This window comes from Chelonia mydas, chromosome 2 (assembly GCF_015237465.2).
Source record: "Chelonia mydas isolate rCheMyd1 chromosome 2, rCheMyd1.pri.v2, whole genome shotgun sequence".
NCBI classification, from domain to species: domain Eukaryota; kingdom Metazoa; phylum Chordata; order Testudines; family Cheloniidae; genus Chelonia; species Chelonia mydas.
In genome coordinates, this window is record NC_057850.1 from 154,066,090 (window position 1) to 154,083,507 (window position 17,418).

General features: G+C 39.6%; 1 protein-coding gene and 1 long non-coding RNA gene across 6 annotated transcripts in view; both read left to right on the plus strand.

Moving 5' to 3' along the window:
- The window catches only part of MOCOS (molybdenum cofactor sulfurase), a 409,994-nt gene that overhangs the window by 314,432 nt on the left and 78,144 nt on the right, over positions 1-17,418 (plus strand). For all 5 annotated transcript variants that reach the window (XM_037889907.2, XM_043540409.1, XM_043540412.1 and 2 more), the window contains one exon: positions 10,770-10,969. In XM_037889907.2, the coding sequence (XP_037745835.1) occupies positions 10,770-10,969 (200 nt within the window). The remainder of the gene's footprint in view (positions 1-10,769; positions 10,970-17,418) is intronic.
- Positions 10,979-11,469, plus strand: LOC122464618. The gene is made up of 2 exons (XR_006288815.1): positions 10,979-11,140; positions 11,345-11,469. It is a non-coding gene; the product is annotated as an uncharacterized LOC122464618 (long non-coding RNA).

Sequence of the window (17,418 nt, forward strand, 5' to 3'; positions counted from 1 at the left end):
GTAACTTCTGTTCATAGTAATGAACAAATGGAAGGTATCCAAGTGGTTTTTAAACATGAATGGCCAAATTAGGAAGTCCTTGTAATACTTCCATTGAGTTCAATGAATGTTTTGCCAAGGACCACACAGTTTGTCTCAGATGCTTTTTCTCTTACAAAACTGAACGATAATGTTCCCTGACATATTGATTGTCCCCTGTTCTGAAACACACCATCATGCAGGAGAGTTACACTGAGTAAAATGAGTAAACTTCTCCTAAATGTGCACACACTCACACCTGACACAGGCAGCATTTAAAACTGCAGTTCTTAATTATCAAAGCTTTTTTTTCCTTGTGGGTTTTAATTAAATATTTGAACAGTTTGATTAATCATTGAATCCCTAATTGGTTAAGGTTTAAGAACTTTTCCTGAATTGGTTCTTTTGCAGCATTTCAATGCAGCTCTTAAGATCTGCCACTGTGGGTTGGCATTATTACTTTAGGATTCTTCTCAGTCACAGTACAACCAAAACCACCAGAGACCTTGGTATGTGCTTATAGAAGTATCACAAACTCCAGCATCAAAAAACCAAGTTACATTGACCTCTGTCTTTACTTAATTCAGAAGAGGGTGTCTATTCTATAAAGTGTCCTAGGAAACAAAAAGAGAAAAAATGACTGAATCTTGCTAAATAAGCCTCAAAATTAATTGGCAAGTGAGGCTAACTCCAGACAAGGCAGTATAAACTGTAATCCCTTAATATTCAATGAAAGATGTTGAATGCCTCTTACAGACTGAGTAAAGAACCCATTAGGATGGGAAAGCTAACGAGCATTATGTGAACATATATTACTCACATAAAATTTTTACACTCACATGATTATATTTTGATTTAAAAGGTCTTACAGTAGGCCAGTAACTATCCTTTCATGAAAGTCAATTTACCTGTCTCTAAAATAGATAAGAAAATACCTACCTCAGAGCAATGTTATATTCAAGTTACATTAATGATTATAAAGCTCTTTAAGATCACGAAGGCACTGTAGAAATTCAAAATAGTAGTATTAATGGTATCAGTGTGTAAGCATGTATTGTGATTAATGAGTTCCCTTTGTTATACTTCTGTCTGTGTGGAGCAGTCAGGGTTGCCAACCCTCCCGGATTGTCCTGGAGTCTCCAGGAATTAAAGATTAATCTTTAATTAAAGATTGTCATGAAACCTCCAGGAATACATCCAACCAAAATTGGCAACCCTAGGAGCATTATCTTGGCTTGTTTTTGCAAATATTTAGCATTTACACTGATTTGGGCCTAATAATATGCAGAAGGATAAATCAAAATAAAAAAGAAAAGCATTTTATAAATTGATTTTTTTTAAATCAAGGGACCCATGCTTTTGCATAAAGGCTATCATAATGAAATCTGTTCAGTGCCACAAAACTGGAGATATGTAAACTTTCATAATCTGAAGCATCTCTGTGTATTTAAAGGTCATTCAGCTAAACTTGTGTCAACTTTCTTTGCTGACAGAAATAATACTTACTATCTGTTTTGTATAGCAGTCATATGGACTCTGACTCATTTTTAAAGATTGCTGTTTGATAATGCTGTAAGTACCAAACCCTTTTCATAGTCATGCTTTTGATTTATAGTAGCTGGACTGCACGTCTCCTTCTCATTTTGAGGGGCAGGATGATTCAGGCAGGAAGAAAGAAATTATTATTTGTACATGTAGTTCTTTAAACACCAAGAGCCCAGTTTATTATTTATTTATTTTATGAAACTAGAGTCACCTGTCTCTGCACTCCAGGTAACCTTGACAAATACAATAAATCAAAAAAGAAACAGTCACATCACATACAGTACTAAATAGCCAAGAAGTACAAAAAATAAACCATATTCTCCATTTCTCCTATCTATCACCCCTAATAATATTAACTTCTTCAGCAGACATCTTAAAATATAAATATCTCATTGTATGCCCTGAAGTTCAGCAGTTTTAGACCAAGGTGTGGGGAAAAGAAAGAGAGCCTCACGTGGGACATCCTGCTAGCAAACTCCACTCTTTTATACTCTCTTATTTCCCTCCACTGAGAGGGGACATGCTCAAGTGCTTCTGCTCACATCATCTGTAGCAGTATGTCACAGGAAGAGAGGTGGCATCTGAGGAAGGAAGGTCTGAAGTTATTAGTGTGTCTCTTGTCCACACTACTAATAGGCCCTTCATTTCTTTCATATACGACTCTAGCTGGAATTGGAAGTGTTTTCCCTTATGAATTTCCATTTGAATCCAAGGTCTTTATCTGCTCCTGCCTCCAGGATGGAGAATTATCTGTAGAGGCAATTCTCTACTTTGATGCATATGGTCAGATATTAATTTGACTCGGAAACCTTAATTTACAAGCACGAGTCACACATGTTGTAAAATACTTCAGGTCTCTTGAACTGGATCTAAAGCATAGATTCCATCTGTTTGGGGAGTTGCTGCTTATTTATGTCCTTATAGTAAGTATATTTAGGATGCTGCATAAAAGCTTTTAGTCAAGACACTACTTATTTAGGAAGTAATTTTCCTTAACTAGGAAGCAAAAAAATAAGCAATTTTAATTATTGCTTTATTGAAATTTATTTTAATAATCTAGGAATACTTTGTGACTATAACAAGATTATCAATATTTTTCTCCTTTTTACTGTTCCTGTTTACTGTTTCTGATATTTTTATGCCTGTTTTCTCTTTTAGTTTTCTTTTTAGTGGCCTTGAACACTTGCAACTGATCAAAATACATCTACCATATACTTTTACAAAATTATGGGTATTCAGTTTTTAACCACCATACTCTATTATTACTTTTAGTTCCTGGTACTTAGAGTGCACACAGTATTTTAGGTGCCAGGGATTTCAGAAGCTATTAGGACCAAACACTGTGATGATGACTTACTGATGGTTAACCTATAGCAGCACTGTGCAGCACTGTAACAGAACCACTGGAACAGGAGATTGGAAGAGGAGATTGAGTATATCCTTCAGAACTGGCTGTACTTTGATTAAGAATTCTGGAATTCTCATGTCTTCTTGAAGGACCTCTTGATGAGTGAGACTGGCACTGGAAATTGCCATGATCACCCAGATTTGTTCCCTAAGAGTGTGCAGCATTGTGTCAAAGTAGCAAGTTCTGCTTTTCAAATATCCTGTTCTTTAATTTGTGAAATTTTATGAAGACTCAAAAATTTTGCCCACACAAGTACATGGCCGAGAAACTACATGAGTCCTGAGCCTGAAGGACTTTGTAGTTCCAGACCCTGCCAGAAGAAATTCATGTGTAAAGAAAAATATGGTGATAGGTTGTCCTTCCCTGCCCCGCAGGCATGTTGTGAGGTGAAACTAATTAATGTTGAGCACTTTGCGATTGTTGGGTAAAAGAGAATATAAAAGGGTAAAACACAATTATTCAGCTGGAAGTTCCTGAATCACTGAGTTATCTGTGTGTTGTGTAGTGTCATTTTGACTGGTTAAGGCAATGGGCCAAGTTCTCTGCTGATGTAAATTGTTGTAGCTCAGTTGTGGCTTTGGCCCAGTAATTCCAGTGATTTGTGATATTAGCTAAATAATCTTTAATACCTGTAAAATAGGTCTAAATAAAGGCAATTTCAAAGCAGGTTTTTAGCAATAGTTGTCACTGTTTCAGTATCTCCATGGAGTGAATGAGGCTGGTGTTTCTTCAGTGGTTGCTACTATTCTTATGATGCTGCCTAGCATGATGGGGCAGTACAGAAGTCAAAGAATCATCTTTGTCTTATGAAAGCAATAGAAATCGGGAGGCTTCAAAGTCGAGATAAGGGAAGTTTTGTTATTTAAATAAAAATGGAAAACAATAGAACTTACCTACAAAAAGTTAAACTTTCAGATTTCCATAGGTTTTTAATGGCAAGGCCACTTCATCCACTCCATTGCATATACTTTTCCCTCCAGGGAGAAGGTGAATGAACAAACAACACATAACAGATCTCAGTCATGTTGCTTAATGCACTGCTTGAAGTTGCTCAGGTACAGCAATAAAATCTGCTTTCCTTTTGCATCATCCACTTGTCAAGATGGTGGCATCCACTTTGTTATTCCATTATTTTTTTTTACATTTACACTTTGTACATTTTTCTTTTGTGTAATTAGCTCTTATATTGCTATGCTGGGTTAAACTACCAATCCAGCTCTGAAAAGGCCCCAGTACAAGCTGTCTGGTATTGCCTTCAGTAAGGTAGAGCCAGACCAGCAAGGATTAAGTGGCTTATTAAACTATAGGACCTAGCTGTTAAGTATAAGAAGAAGAAAGGGGAAATACCCACTCTGATTATGCACGGGAAGGAAGATGAGCTTTGATTGGGGCCTAGTTTATACCCTAGTGATGACTTTGATTTGGATCTGTCTTACTCTGAAAAAGTAAGGAAAACATTGCTGGTTTTTTGTGTGTGATTTTGTAAGCTACTCTCACTGCTGATAAGGGAAATCCCATTCTGTGACAACTGCACTTCAATTTTTCCTTAAAGATTATTGTTGCTACAAGCTGTTGGTTAAATGTATATTACATTGATCTCCAGGCCCATTCAGAACAAATTACTGGACCAGTCATGAGGCCTTCGAGTAGACAAAATAGGACTGCAGATTGAGGCCCCAAAGAAAAGTTCTTGAAGAGAGGAATTGCATTTATCTCAGGTCCGGCTGGTGTCAGAGATTCTCTTGCCAAGCAAGATAGAGGAATAACTAGTGTAAAAAGTTGCTCTGGTGGTTAGCCGTAATGAAGTACATTTTGCCCCTTTGCCATAATAAAATGCACAGTAAGAAGATGTGGCTGGGGAATAAACTAAGTAAGGGTCTTGGGGAAAAAAAGTCAGTGCTTAACAGTAAGCTAGATTTATTACCCGTCTGCATGAGATTGGAGCATTGAGAGAGGAAGAGGTCACAGCTTCATGATTTTCTCAGTACCAGCAGACTGGGTTTCAGGAGTTGGAAAAACCAAGAAGCAAACTCTGGAAAAGCTCTTACATGATGATTTCAAGACACTGTGCAGGGGTAGGCTTACTCCAGTAGACAGGGAAAGGAGAAAGCCACATGAGGCTGTCTGAGCCACTCATAACAGAGGGGCAATAGAGAGGCTAGGCTGTCACACTCCTCTTTGCAAGTGATGATGGAAAAGAGGAAGATTTCGGTGCCTTTATAATACAAGCTCCTCTCCCATTTAATGGTTGAGAGGACTACCAAGGGAGGAAGTGGTGTCTGCTGGACTGGGAAAGACCCTGGGAGCTCTGAAGCTCTGCTTGTGTAAGTGTTTTGGGTATGGATTTATTGCTCTGTTAAAGAAACTCTGAGGACTTATATCACCTGAGTACTTTGGAGAGCTAGTCTGTTTATAAGCTATTATATACAGTGTACTAAATATCCTGGGTTTTACAAAATCCTCTCTATTTCTGTTCTCATTTATCCTACCACTTCTCTGGTGGGCCAGGGCCATTCTGAAATGTTATGCTTTTTATAGTCTTTTTAGTAATATGACCAAAGCCTGTGTTCATGAAAGGGAGTGGGAGGGGGGGATCTCATTGCAAGTAGTCATTGAAATGACTTAAATTTGTAATTGATTTGTAGCACTGTATGGTATTCCATCAAAGAAGTAACTAAACAAAATTGAGTTTCACTAATAATTAAAATAGATATGTTAAGAATCAAGCCAAAGAATATGTGCAGCATCTCCTCTCCACACTGCTCCCAAGAAGTTGAGAACAAGGAAATTCTTGAGGTTGTGATGTTTGAAAATTAATAGCTGCTTTTCTCAGAATGTTCTGCTTAGTTTACTCAGAGTAAAGACTCTGAACCTTCCTTACCATATAAAGACAGGAGTGTAAACTAGCTGCTCTAAAGAACTGAGAGATGGGGCCACAAAAAAGCCTTCTGCTCATTAAGATAAACACTGAGTATTTGTTTCATGTTTGGTCTCAGGAGAACGTCCTGAATGGAGGATTAAGCAATTGCTTTCCACAGTCTAAAACTGTTGAGGTGGTGGGGAAGAGAGATGAGAATAAAAGGATTAAAATTGTTATGCACAGGATTAGTGCTGAGAGAGTAGGGATCCCTATATTGCACACAGTATGGAATTAGTGCTGCGGGTGTACAAGGCCTCCATATTGTACACACAGTAGGTGCATTTTGAAGATTTGAATATGCTGCAAGACTCTATCCAACTTTAGGCACAGACACTTGGTCCTGTGGGGAAAGTAGCACATGTTGGTCACAGAAAGTGAAATTTCTTTCCTTCTGTGAATTATTTATTGTATCCCAAGATCATATGAGAAAGTGTGTCATAATTTATACATGGCTAGAAATTAATTTGGAGGAATAAAAATCCCAAGAGTAAGACAGATTGTGACTCCCCGTGTTCACACAGATAGACCCATCGATGGGAAGATTGGTATGAATAAGGAGGTAACAATCTTTCCCATGACTGATATTTTTATTCTTAAAAAATAATTTCCACTCATATAGTTTATAATTACAATAAATGGGACTGTTCTAGCGAGCAACTACCCATTAGTGTGGATAAGGATTTCAAAATCTGGCCTATACCTTCTATGCTTTCTCCGTTTAGATGAAACTCTACATAAGGTCTGTTCCCTGGTTCTACAGAAGAAGTAAGACCAAAAAGCTACATGTTCTCTTCTGCTTCTACCCTCCTGCCTGGCCATGTTGTTCCTGTTCATGGTGAATAGGTGTGGGAAGGCAGAATACACTGTCAGAGGTCTAGTCGTGCAGGATGCTAAGCTCAGTCGGAGGCATCAGCACTTTGCAGGAACAGACTCAGTCTGTATTGACTTGTGTATCCTACTTGCATAAGACATCAGTAATAACTCTGTATTATTTGTTTATCATCACGCTCTAGGGACTGGGAATTCATTTTAGGTTAATCTATATGGAGCACTGAAAAGGAAGCAGAATAGAGTGAAATCCCACATTGTGTTTGTGTACATCACTGAATAAAGTACAATGTTTATTGGATTTATTTCCAGGCAGCATCAAATAGATTTGATATAACCTAGAAAGCTACTCAGCAGCCAAGCAAATTTAAAAGAAGTATTTGTTTTTCATTTGAGTATAATGGTAGACAGTAGAAAGGAAACACTTTTCTTTTTTGCACAACAGCAGAGGGGCAATAAAATTACACATGAGAGGAGCTGAGGCAAAGCCCATCAAAGTCCGTGAAAAGACTTTCACTGACTTCAGTGGGGTTTGGATCAGGCCATAAGAGAACAAATCCAGACCGAAGAAATATAGTCTGCTTCAAAAAGGCAGGATATGAACTTGTACCTACAATATGCCCTCCACAGACAACTGCTGCTCTGGCTGAGCAGTATACCATTATGAGCTAGCCAATATGAGTGATGGCAGCAGCACCATAGCAGCCATGGAGTAAAGGAACACCTCGGACCCAGTGACATTTCAACACCTCCACCCCATCAGTTTCTGTAATCAGTATGAACAGCTCATGGGTAAAGCAGCAGTGTGGATGCCTGTGCTGACACTGTCATGATGCCTCAGGGCACAAACAAAGAAATGTTACAGCCAGCAAGGATTGCATGGTACCTAACACCAACACCACAGGGTAAATGGCATATTGCTGGAAGGGAGTCAGTGCGGGAAAGTAATGAGTTGCTTTCGGCAATCTCTGATGTTCAAAAACCATTGCAAATACTTGTTATGCTATTCACTGTGCCAACAGATAGTGTAAAAAATGCTGTGTCACTAGAAACAGAAAATGTGAAATGCTGAAGCCTGAAATGACGTTAAGTTAATAAAACAAACACACACACACACATATAATATACATGCAAGGGATAAAGCAATAAGAAAAGTATTAGTGGAAATATATAAATTTAGACCAGACAAGGAAGTCTACATTATGCATTTGTGCCTTAGGCAGAGGTATACAATAGTGAATGCAAATTACACATCCATGCATAACCTTTACAATAGATATGTGCCTGCACACCTTGTTTTGGTCAACAGTAGTAATCAAACTCCATCAGTAAGTGTTACCTGGTCTGCCCTAGATAGGTGTCCATCTCTAAAATAATAGTATATAACATGTATGCTGCTCACCATTTAAAAATCATTTAGATTAATAAATAACTGCAGTCTCTTAATAAAACAGCTAAAATTCACTAAAATTATAGAGACTGAGTGAGTCTTAGACCCTGCTTGCAATGAGCTGAAGATCACAGGCCAATCCCCAAATATATCCTCTTCAAAAGACTTAAAATCTGCCACTGCGCCTGACACCAAATAGGCACTTAATAAAAAAATAAATCCAGATGTTCAGTGTCAAGGAACCTGACATAAGAACAGTCACAGAAATTTATATGCAGGGGACAAAATGCAGAATACAGTAACAAATACACTAACAAATACCAGGTAATCAGTTGTAACATATGGTAACCAAACCTTATTTATCTCAAATAGCGTCACCCCCTTGATTTTATTCCCTTCTACCACCATGTATGACCGTGTGCTAGACATGCATTGATTCAAGCACATAGCCTCCAGTGGGAGGCTGAAGATCTGTTGCAATTCTTCTTCCCCCTCCTTCCACTCCCTGGGTCACAGCAAGCAGAAAGGAGGTTGGGGAATCACAAAAATTATGTAGGGGGCAGCACAGATCATTCTCTAAAAAAAAAAAAAAAAATCATGACTGAGTCAAGTGATTTTTTTTTTTTTTTGGTCAGCATCAACCATGACCCACTGGCAATTGTTTTGAAGAATTTTCTTTGACAATCCATCAGCCCTAATTGTGACTCATTCTGCTATGTGAAAATACAGGCACTTGGCTACATTACTTGCCATCTACCTCCTCGGCAGGGGGCAGGAGTAGGGAAGGGACACATGCAGGCTGTTGCATTTGTGTGAGGATAAATAATTAAGAGACTCATCGGTTTCTCACTAATGCACAAAGAAATGTGATTAAGAAACTTTAAATCAAGAATGGCTAAAGGCTAATGCTGTAACGACGGCAGGATATGTGCACTGAAAAATAGACTGAGAGATTTCTTCAACAAGTCACAAAGAAAGTATCTTAATATTCCATCAGAAAGTTCCTGCCAATTTGGAAAAGCTCTGCATCTGGCGATTAAAGACATCTCAGAAACTGACAGTGCAGTCAGATCTAATAATAGCACTGGCAGTATCACAGAAATAAGCTTTCTCAACAACACTACCACCTTCTAGCAGAAAATGTGCAGGACATCTTAGGCTAGGCAGCCCTTTTCTTCTCAAAGTCTGTGACACTATGAAAGTCCTTTGGGAACTAAGTGTTAAGAGAGAAGTTTGCCAAGTTTATCATGACAAACATCAGCAAATCATGCTAAATAGCTTCTCACAAGACTCCTTGAAGGGCTTTCTGGTGTTCATTCTGTATCTTGTTTCTCCTCACTATGCAGAACATAGAGGTTCTTCACCATATGTCCACCATTTCTATGACTACACTCACTTCATTTTCCCAACTAACATAGCTAAAAAGGACAGCATGCCATTTTGAAACTGGAAATAAATACTACAAACATAATGTAATTTTTCTGTTTCAGCCAGTAAAAGCATATTATTGTTATTTTGATTAGACTCAGCCCTGGTCTACACTAGGTGGGGGGATCGATCTAAGTTATACAACTTCAGCTATGTGACTAACGTAGCTGAAGTCGACATACTTAGACCTACTCACCGCGGTGTATTCAGTACGGTGAGTCGACTGCTGCCACTCCCCCATTGACTCTGCCTGCGCCTCTCGCGGCGGTGGAGTACAGGAGTCGATGGGAGAGCGCTCGGGGATAGATTTATCGCATCTAGACTAGACACGATAAATCGACCCCTGCTGGATCAATCGCTGCCCCCTAGTATGGCAGGTAGTATAGAAATACCCTCAGAGATGTCGACAGCTCTTTTCTGTGTTAAAAATACACACGAGAACAAACAGATGACACAACTGCTGCTCAGAGGAGATTAGAGCTTAATGTTGCAACTTCCAGATATCCTGGTACTCGGTTGCAGGTCTGCACTTTCGAATTGTTAGGTGTAGCAAAGAAGAAGGGAAAGAAAGCATACTCCTATTTACTGTCCAGGCCAAATTCTGTGCTGACTTACTCCCTGTATAACCCCACTGAAACAAATGGTTTTCATGAGTGTGAGCTAATGCAGAATATGGGCCATCCTTTCTCTTTCCTCTTCTGCAGAAGTGTAGACTGAGAAGAGTATCCCTTCTGTATAATATTAAATAACTGTCATGGGATCACAAATGAAAACCTTTGTTTTGTAGCCTCATATAGGACTATGTCCTACAACTAATCTTCCATCCTATGTTAGTACTGATGTAGTTTCCTGATCTGCAGCATTACTTTTCCAGTCCTTGGCACTCCTGAGCAAAAACTACCATTCTAACAAATGTAGGCCAGAATGATTCTGTGATGTGTACAGACTGGAACCAACACAATTATTCATTGTGTGAACCCATTCAAATTTAAACTCAAATTTTCCCAGCTGAAAAGTGACGTGGATTAACTCAGAGGTAGGTGGCTCTTGTGACATTATAGCACCACTAAAGCTCATTGTAAGAAAAGAAAATTTTGAGAAGTATGATGATTTAAAAGAGCTAATTTCGGCTTTCCAGGCTTTGCACGGGTTGGCTTCTAGCTGTGCTATCTTTTTAAACAAAAAGTTTCAAGAGAATAAAGTATTTGACAGATATGTTGTTTTCCTCTTAGGTGGCATGGAGAACATAAAACATCATACCTTTGCTTTATCTCGCTACACTTACACAGTGCTGTCTACCTTAAAATATGCTAATGGAGCACCCATTGTGCGTATCTACAGTGATTCAGACTTCAGCAGTCCTGATGTCCAGGGTCCAATAATTAATTTTAATGTACTGGATGAAAATGGAGATGTAATCGGCTATTCCCAGGTACACGAACAATTTCATTTTGCTCATCTTAATGTTCAGTTTATACATTAAACACCTTTGTGATTATCTTTTCCTCCCCACCAAATATGCTGTACAAAAAAATATTCCCTATGTGTATGTTTTTTCTTCATACCTCTAGATGACACATTTAGTGTTTGTTTATTTGTAAAGGTTTCAGAGTAGCAGCCGTGTTAGTCTGTATTCGCAAAAAGAAAAGGAGTAGTAGTTGCACCTTAGAGACTAACCGATTTATTTGAGCATTATTTCCACTGAATGCATCCGATGAAGTGAGCTGTAGCTCATGAAAGCTTATGCTCAAATAAATTGGTTAGTCTCTAAGGTGCCACTAGTACTCCTTTTCTTTTATTTTTAAAGTAATTGAAAGATAGGGCAATAAAAATGTCTACCGAATGTAATGTGTATAGTAGCTGATGCCAACTTCTATTGCAGTTTTTAATATTGGACCTGTACTGAAGTATTAAAAACTTGTCCTCCGTTTATCCTGTATTATTTATCCATGACTACATCTATGATCTTGGAGTGTGATTCCCCGGCATGTGTGCACATACTCACGCTAGCTGTCACCAAACTAGCACAAGTATAAATGGTAGTGTAGCTGCAGTAGAACGGGTGGTGGCAATGGAGGCCTGGCTGAGCCAAGCTGTATACAAACATGCCTGAAACTGGTGGGTATGTACACAGCACGGCTCAGCTGCTACCCATGCTACCACAGCTATACTGCTATTTACGTGCTCTATGAGAGCAGATGTGAATAGGTGTACACGAGCTGGGGAATCACACCTCTAGCTCTTGGCGTAGAATTAGACTTAGCATTAGCAGTCCAAAATATGGGGATGATTCAGTATAGGAGGCACCTTTCCTCTTTCTTTCAACCAATGCTCCAGCATGGTGCTAGGGAGTACTTTGCTACGGCATGTGCTGCCATTTTAGGTAAGTTTGAAAAATGATGTCCTGGTCGTTTTTGTCCCTAAGGGATTCCACAGAAGTGCAAGCAGTTGGCCAGGATACCAGGATTAATCCCCATTTCCCAATATGGATAATTATTGGAGATGGTTGGCAAAATTCTGCAGAACAACTGTTTTTGTCAGAATTTGCCTGTTTGTCAAAATTGAAACATTCCATGGAGACTTCAGTTTTGACTAAGTTGCAACAGAACCCTGCCTGGTTTCCTGCCAGCTTGTCTGCCTGGCTTCTTGGTTGACTGCTTGCCAGACTGCCCTGGAATCAGGGACCTCAAGGCTTTCCAGGTCACTGGCTCCAGAGTGAACTGCCTGGGAGTTGGGGACGTCAGGGCTTCCAAATTGTAATGAAACCAAATTTCAGAATAAAAAAACCTCCACAAAACAGAATTACCTTTCTCTACTTAGCTCTAGCAGTATTTTTTTTTTTGTAATATTCTTGAGGAAGCAGGGAGACTTTAGGTTTCATTGAAATGTTTTTATTTAATGATTACATGAACAGAGTAATGTTTTTAAATCAGATTCATTATCTGATTCAGAAAGCCCCTAAACTTTGGGCTTGTCTACACGGTGAGGTATTACTCACTATGGGGATGTGATTTCTAAAGTGCACTTTAGAGAAAGTAAATAAGGAAGTGTTATTTACTCCTTCTCCTAACACAAGAACTAGGGGCCGCCAAATGAAATTAATAGGCAGCAGGTTTAAAACAAACAAAAGAAAGTATTTTTTCACACAGCATTCAGTCAACCTGTGGAACTCCTTTCCAGAGGATGTTGTGAAGGCCAAGACTATAACAGGGTTCAAAAAAGAACTAGGTAAATTCATGGAGGATAGGTCTATCAATGGCTATTAGCCAGGATGGGCTGGGATGGTGTCCCTAGTCTTTGTTTGCCAGAAGGTGGGAATGGGCGACAGGGGATGGATCACTTGATGATTACCTGTTCTGTTCATTTCCTCTGGGCCACCTGGCATTGGCCACTGTCGGAAGACAGGATACGGGACTAGATGGACCTTTGGTCTGACCCAGTACGGTCTTTCTTATGTTTTTATATGTTGTGCATTAATTAGTCTTTGAAGTCACTGCTGGTGCATACTAAAGGTTCCCGAGGGCGCTTTAGCAGCTCTACATTAAAGCGTAGTAGGGAAACTTTCAAGTGCACCAGCAGGTCTACAAGGATCAATTAAAGTGCAACGTTTTAGAAGTCATGTCCCCATAATAAACATCGCCACAATGTGTAGACAGGTCCTTAGTCTGTCTCAATGTTTCTCTCACTCTACTTCCTGTTACATACTCGTAGGATCCACCTAATGGCCCTATGCCACAGTTTTGACTACCAAAGATTGCCTTATGTATAGTACCCTTATAATTGCAACAATTCAGATAGCACCTTTCCCCATCCTATGGCTATCCAGGAGACTTTGCCCCATTCAGACAGATGAGACTTGGCCATGGTCATCTATGACTTCTTGACCTTCGAACTTTACAACACAATGCACTGTATTTGGGAGTGTAATCAGAGACTGTGAAGAAAATTGTTGGTCCAGAAAGCAGCAGTCCTCCTGCTGAGCAACTTAGGCCAATGAGAGCACATAAAACTAGTTTTGCTTAATACTAACTTCTTAATTCTCTTCACTGAGTGCCCATCAAACAAGTCAAGTTCAAGAGTCTTGTCTTGATTTTCAACTATCTGGGCCCAGGCTGCCTCAGAAACCCCTCTCCCTCTGCAAGCAAAGGGTTCCTTTGTCTACATCCTCTGATCTAAGAACTGGTTCCTCTGTGGGACCTTAACTCAGTCCTAGTGGCCTTAATGGGGCCTCCATTTGAACCCTGGCATCTTGTCTCTTTCCACTTCTGTGTCAGAAAACTGTGTTCCTTTTAGTGATAACATCTTCAACCAGAGTGTGTGAGTTGTAGACTCTGGTGGCAGAGCCTCCTTATACACAATTCTCCAAAGACAAAATGACTTTACAACCCCATCCAAAATTTGTGTCCAGAGTGGTTTCTCAGTTTCATTTGAACAAGCGGTATATTTACCTGTATTCTTTCCTAAATCTATTGATCTCTGGAGGATGATGTTAGATGTCAGGAGGTGTCTAGCCTTTTATCTGGACATGATTAAACCATTTTGTGCTTCACCTCATTTGTTTGTGTCATATGTTGATCACATGAAAGGTCAAGTGGTCTCTTCATAGACAAGCTCCAAATGGATAACATGTTGCATCAAGACTGCATGTGAAATAGCTTCGGCTTCGCACCCTCAGCGGGTGCTAGTTCATTCTACAGGGGCACAAGCAATGTCCATGGCATTCCTCAGTGATGTTTCCATATTGGACATTTCAGGGCTATTACATGGTCATTGATACATACATTCATGACTCCTTAAACACTTCTTCCAAGGTGGATGCAGGCTTTGGTAGAGCATTCCTACAGTCCTTGTTTTGGTAGACTCTGACTCCAGCTTTGGTGGGGAGGGGGGGTAACTGTTTGTGAGTCACCTACATGGAATACACAGCTGCATCTACTCAAAGAAGAAGAAATTATTACTTACTGTAACTGTAGTTCTTCAAGATATGATGCAGATGTGTATTCCACGACCCACCCTCTGTCCTCTCTGCATCGGAGTTTCATTTCTAGGCATTTGGTGTGACAGAACTGAGGGAAGGTCAGGGCAGCTCCACCTCATGTAGCCGGGGGGAAGGTCTAAGGCCATGAGGCACAAGCATCGCCCTTCTATGGGTACTGCTAGGCAATTTTCTCCGGCTCCGATGCGCTGAGTGCACACATCTTGAAGAACCACAGTTACAGTAAGTAAGCATTTCTTTTAAAAATACATGCTAGCAACATTGTATCTGCACTAGATGTTAGCTAATTATTTAGTTAAAATAATGTATAGTTTTCATATATTTTAGAATTCACATCCAAGTAACACAGTGCAGTCCATATAAAGAATATATATGAACCCCATTTGGCTTTTATATGTAGTCACATTCTTCACAGATCTAGTATACTAGGTGGAAGAGTAGAAAAGTTTGATTTGACAAAAGGAGTATATCCAGTGCCGAGAAAGCTACGTCCAACTAGCAGTGTAATCTCATCTGCTTTATATGAACAGCATTGTTTTTATATATGTCTACCTACAGACAGGTCTATTCAAATCAGAGCAAAATCCAATAGTTTGGTTTCTTTAGTATGGAAATGAAATATGATTACTTTAGTGTAGTCATGTTTGTGACCTGCTAATTTGAAAGCTGCTTAAAGTTTGTCTTTGATTTTAGGATTCACTGCTTGGTATACAACATATCTCAACCTTGGTGTAAACTTCATCCACTTATGTAGGGAAGACACCAGATTCAGAGGCCAGTTGGTTAAGGCACTGGTCTTGGGATCACTTAATTAAGGGAAAATCGGACAACATTTCTATTTGAGAAAAATAATACTTCCGAGAAGTATCTGTCTACTAGTAGACACCTAACTACTAATTAATTACTCAGATTGTTCTCCAGTTAATTTATTCAAATAGACAAATTCCTAAATTTCTTCTTTCATTACTGTTGATGCCTCTTTTGTAAATAATGTATTCATAACCAATCATTCAAATAATTTTTTCTGTCTGTTTGGTATTTCTTCTGTGCCCATTGCCATGGTATCTGAGCTGAATGACTCATTCTACAGAGAATTTTATGGTGAGGGTTGCGAGAATTTTATTTGTAGCATTTGCATTTGGTCAGAAAGACTTTAAAAGTAAAAGTGACAGTCTCTTTGGAGGATACCAAGCTTACAGTTAATCCTTGAGATTTACACAATTTACTCAATATTCAAAACTCTGAAATAAGTCCAAGATATTTAAGATTTGAAAGGCATGCAATCAAATATGTGACATTTAACACTGCTACTGCAACATGAAAGCAAGGAAAATCATGTCTTTTGTCTGTGCAGCATTTTGAAAAGAACCAATTCTTAGCCTGATACTAATGTTAAAGTCCGCTCCTAACTATTGTCAGAGTATTATCATCCACAGTTAACAAGATTGTGTTACTAAACACAAACATACTTGAATTACACACACAGGGTTATTTATTCAGTGAGGGAATAGCCATGGGCTTCAGACTGATCCCTGAGTAAACACTTCATTCAAATGTTGAAGATCAAATAAATGAATCCCCTTGAAGCCTAACGCACAAATTAGACTTTGTCATGATTGCATTTCTGAAGGGTGACAATGTTCTTGACAGCTTACTGTCCCAATAGGTGTGATTTATAATGCTTGAAGGTTTAGAAGTTATGAGCTGGAAGTGAAATAATTATGAAAAGTTGTGCTGTTATCCCATTTTTATTTAAGTATATCTTTTCATTTCTTGAAGGTTATCACTATTTTCAAATATTGTTCATTGAAGAAACCTGACCTGAATATTAAAAGTATGTTATCAATTTAATGGGCAGCTTAGTCACTGGAATCCATTCAGCACACTGCTGCCAGTTAAAATGAATCATAGAATCATAGAATATCAGGGTTGGAAGGGACCCCAGAAGGTCATCTAGTCCAACCCCCTGCTCGAAGCAGGACCAATTCCCAGTTAAATCATCCCAGCCAGGGCTTTGTCAAGCCTGACCTTAAAAACCTCTAAGGAAGGAGATTCTACCACCTCCCTAGGTAACGCATTCCAGTGTTTCACCACCCTCTTAGTGAAAAAGTTTTTCCTAATATCCAATCTAAACCTCCCCCATTGCAACTTGAGACCATTACTCCTCGTTCTGTCATCTGCTACCATTGAGAACAGTCTAGAGCCATCCTCTTTGGAACCCCCTTTCAGGTAGTTGAAAGCAGCTATCAAATCCCCCCTCATTCTTCTCTTCTGCAGACTAAACAATCCCAGCTCCCTCAGCCTCTCCTCATAAGTCATGTGCTCTAGACCCCTAATCATTTTTGTTGCCCTTCGCTGGACTCTCTCCAATTTATCCACATCCTTCCTGTAGTGTGGGGCCCAAAACTGGACACAGTACTCCAGATGAGGCCTCACCAGTGTCGAATAGAGGGGAACGATCACGTCCCTCGATCTGCTCGCTATGCCCCTACTTATACATCCCAAAATGCCATTGGCCTTCTTGGCAACAAGGGCACACTGCTGACTCATATCCAGCTTCTCATCCACTGTCACCCCTAGGTCCTTTTCCGCAGAACTGCTGCCTAGCCATTCGGTCCCTAGTTTGTAGCGGTGCATTGGATTCTTCCATCCTAAGTGCAGGACCCTGCACTTATCCTTATTGAACCTCATCAGATTTCTTTTGGCCCAATCCTCCAATTTGTCTAGGTCCTTCTGTATCCTATCCCTCCCCTCCAGCGTATCTACCACTCCTCCCAGTTTAGTATCATCCGCAAATTTGCTGAGAGTGCAATCCACACCATCCTCCAGATCATTTATGAAGATATTGAACAAAACCGGCCCCAGGACCGACCCCTGGGGCACTC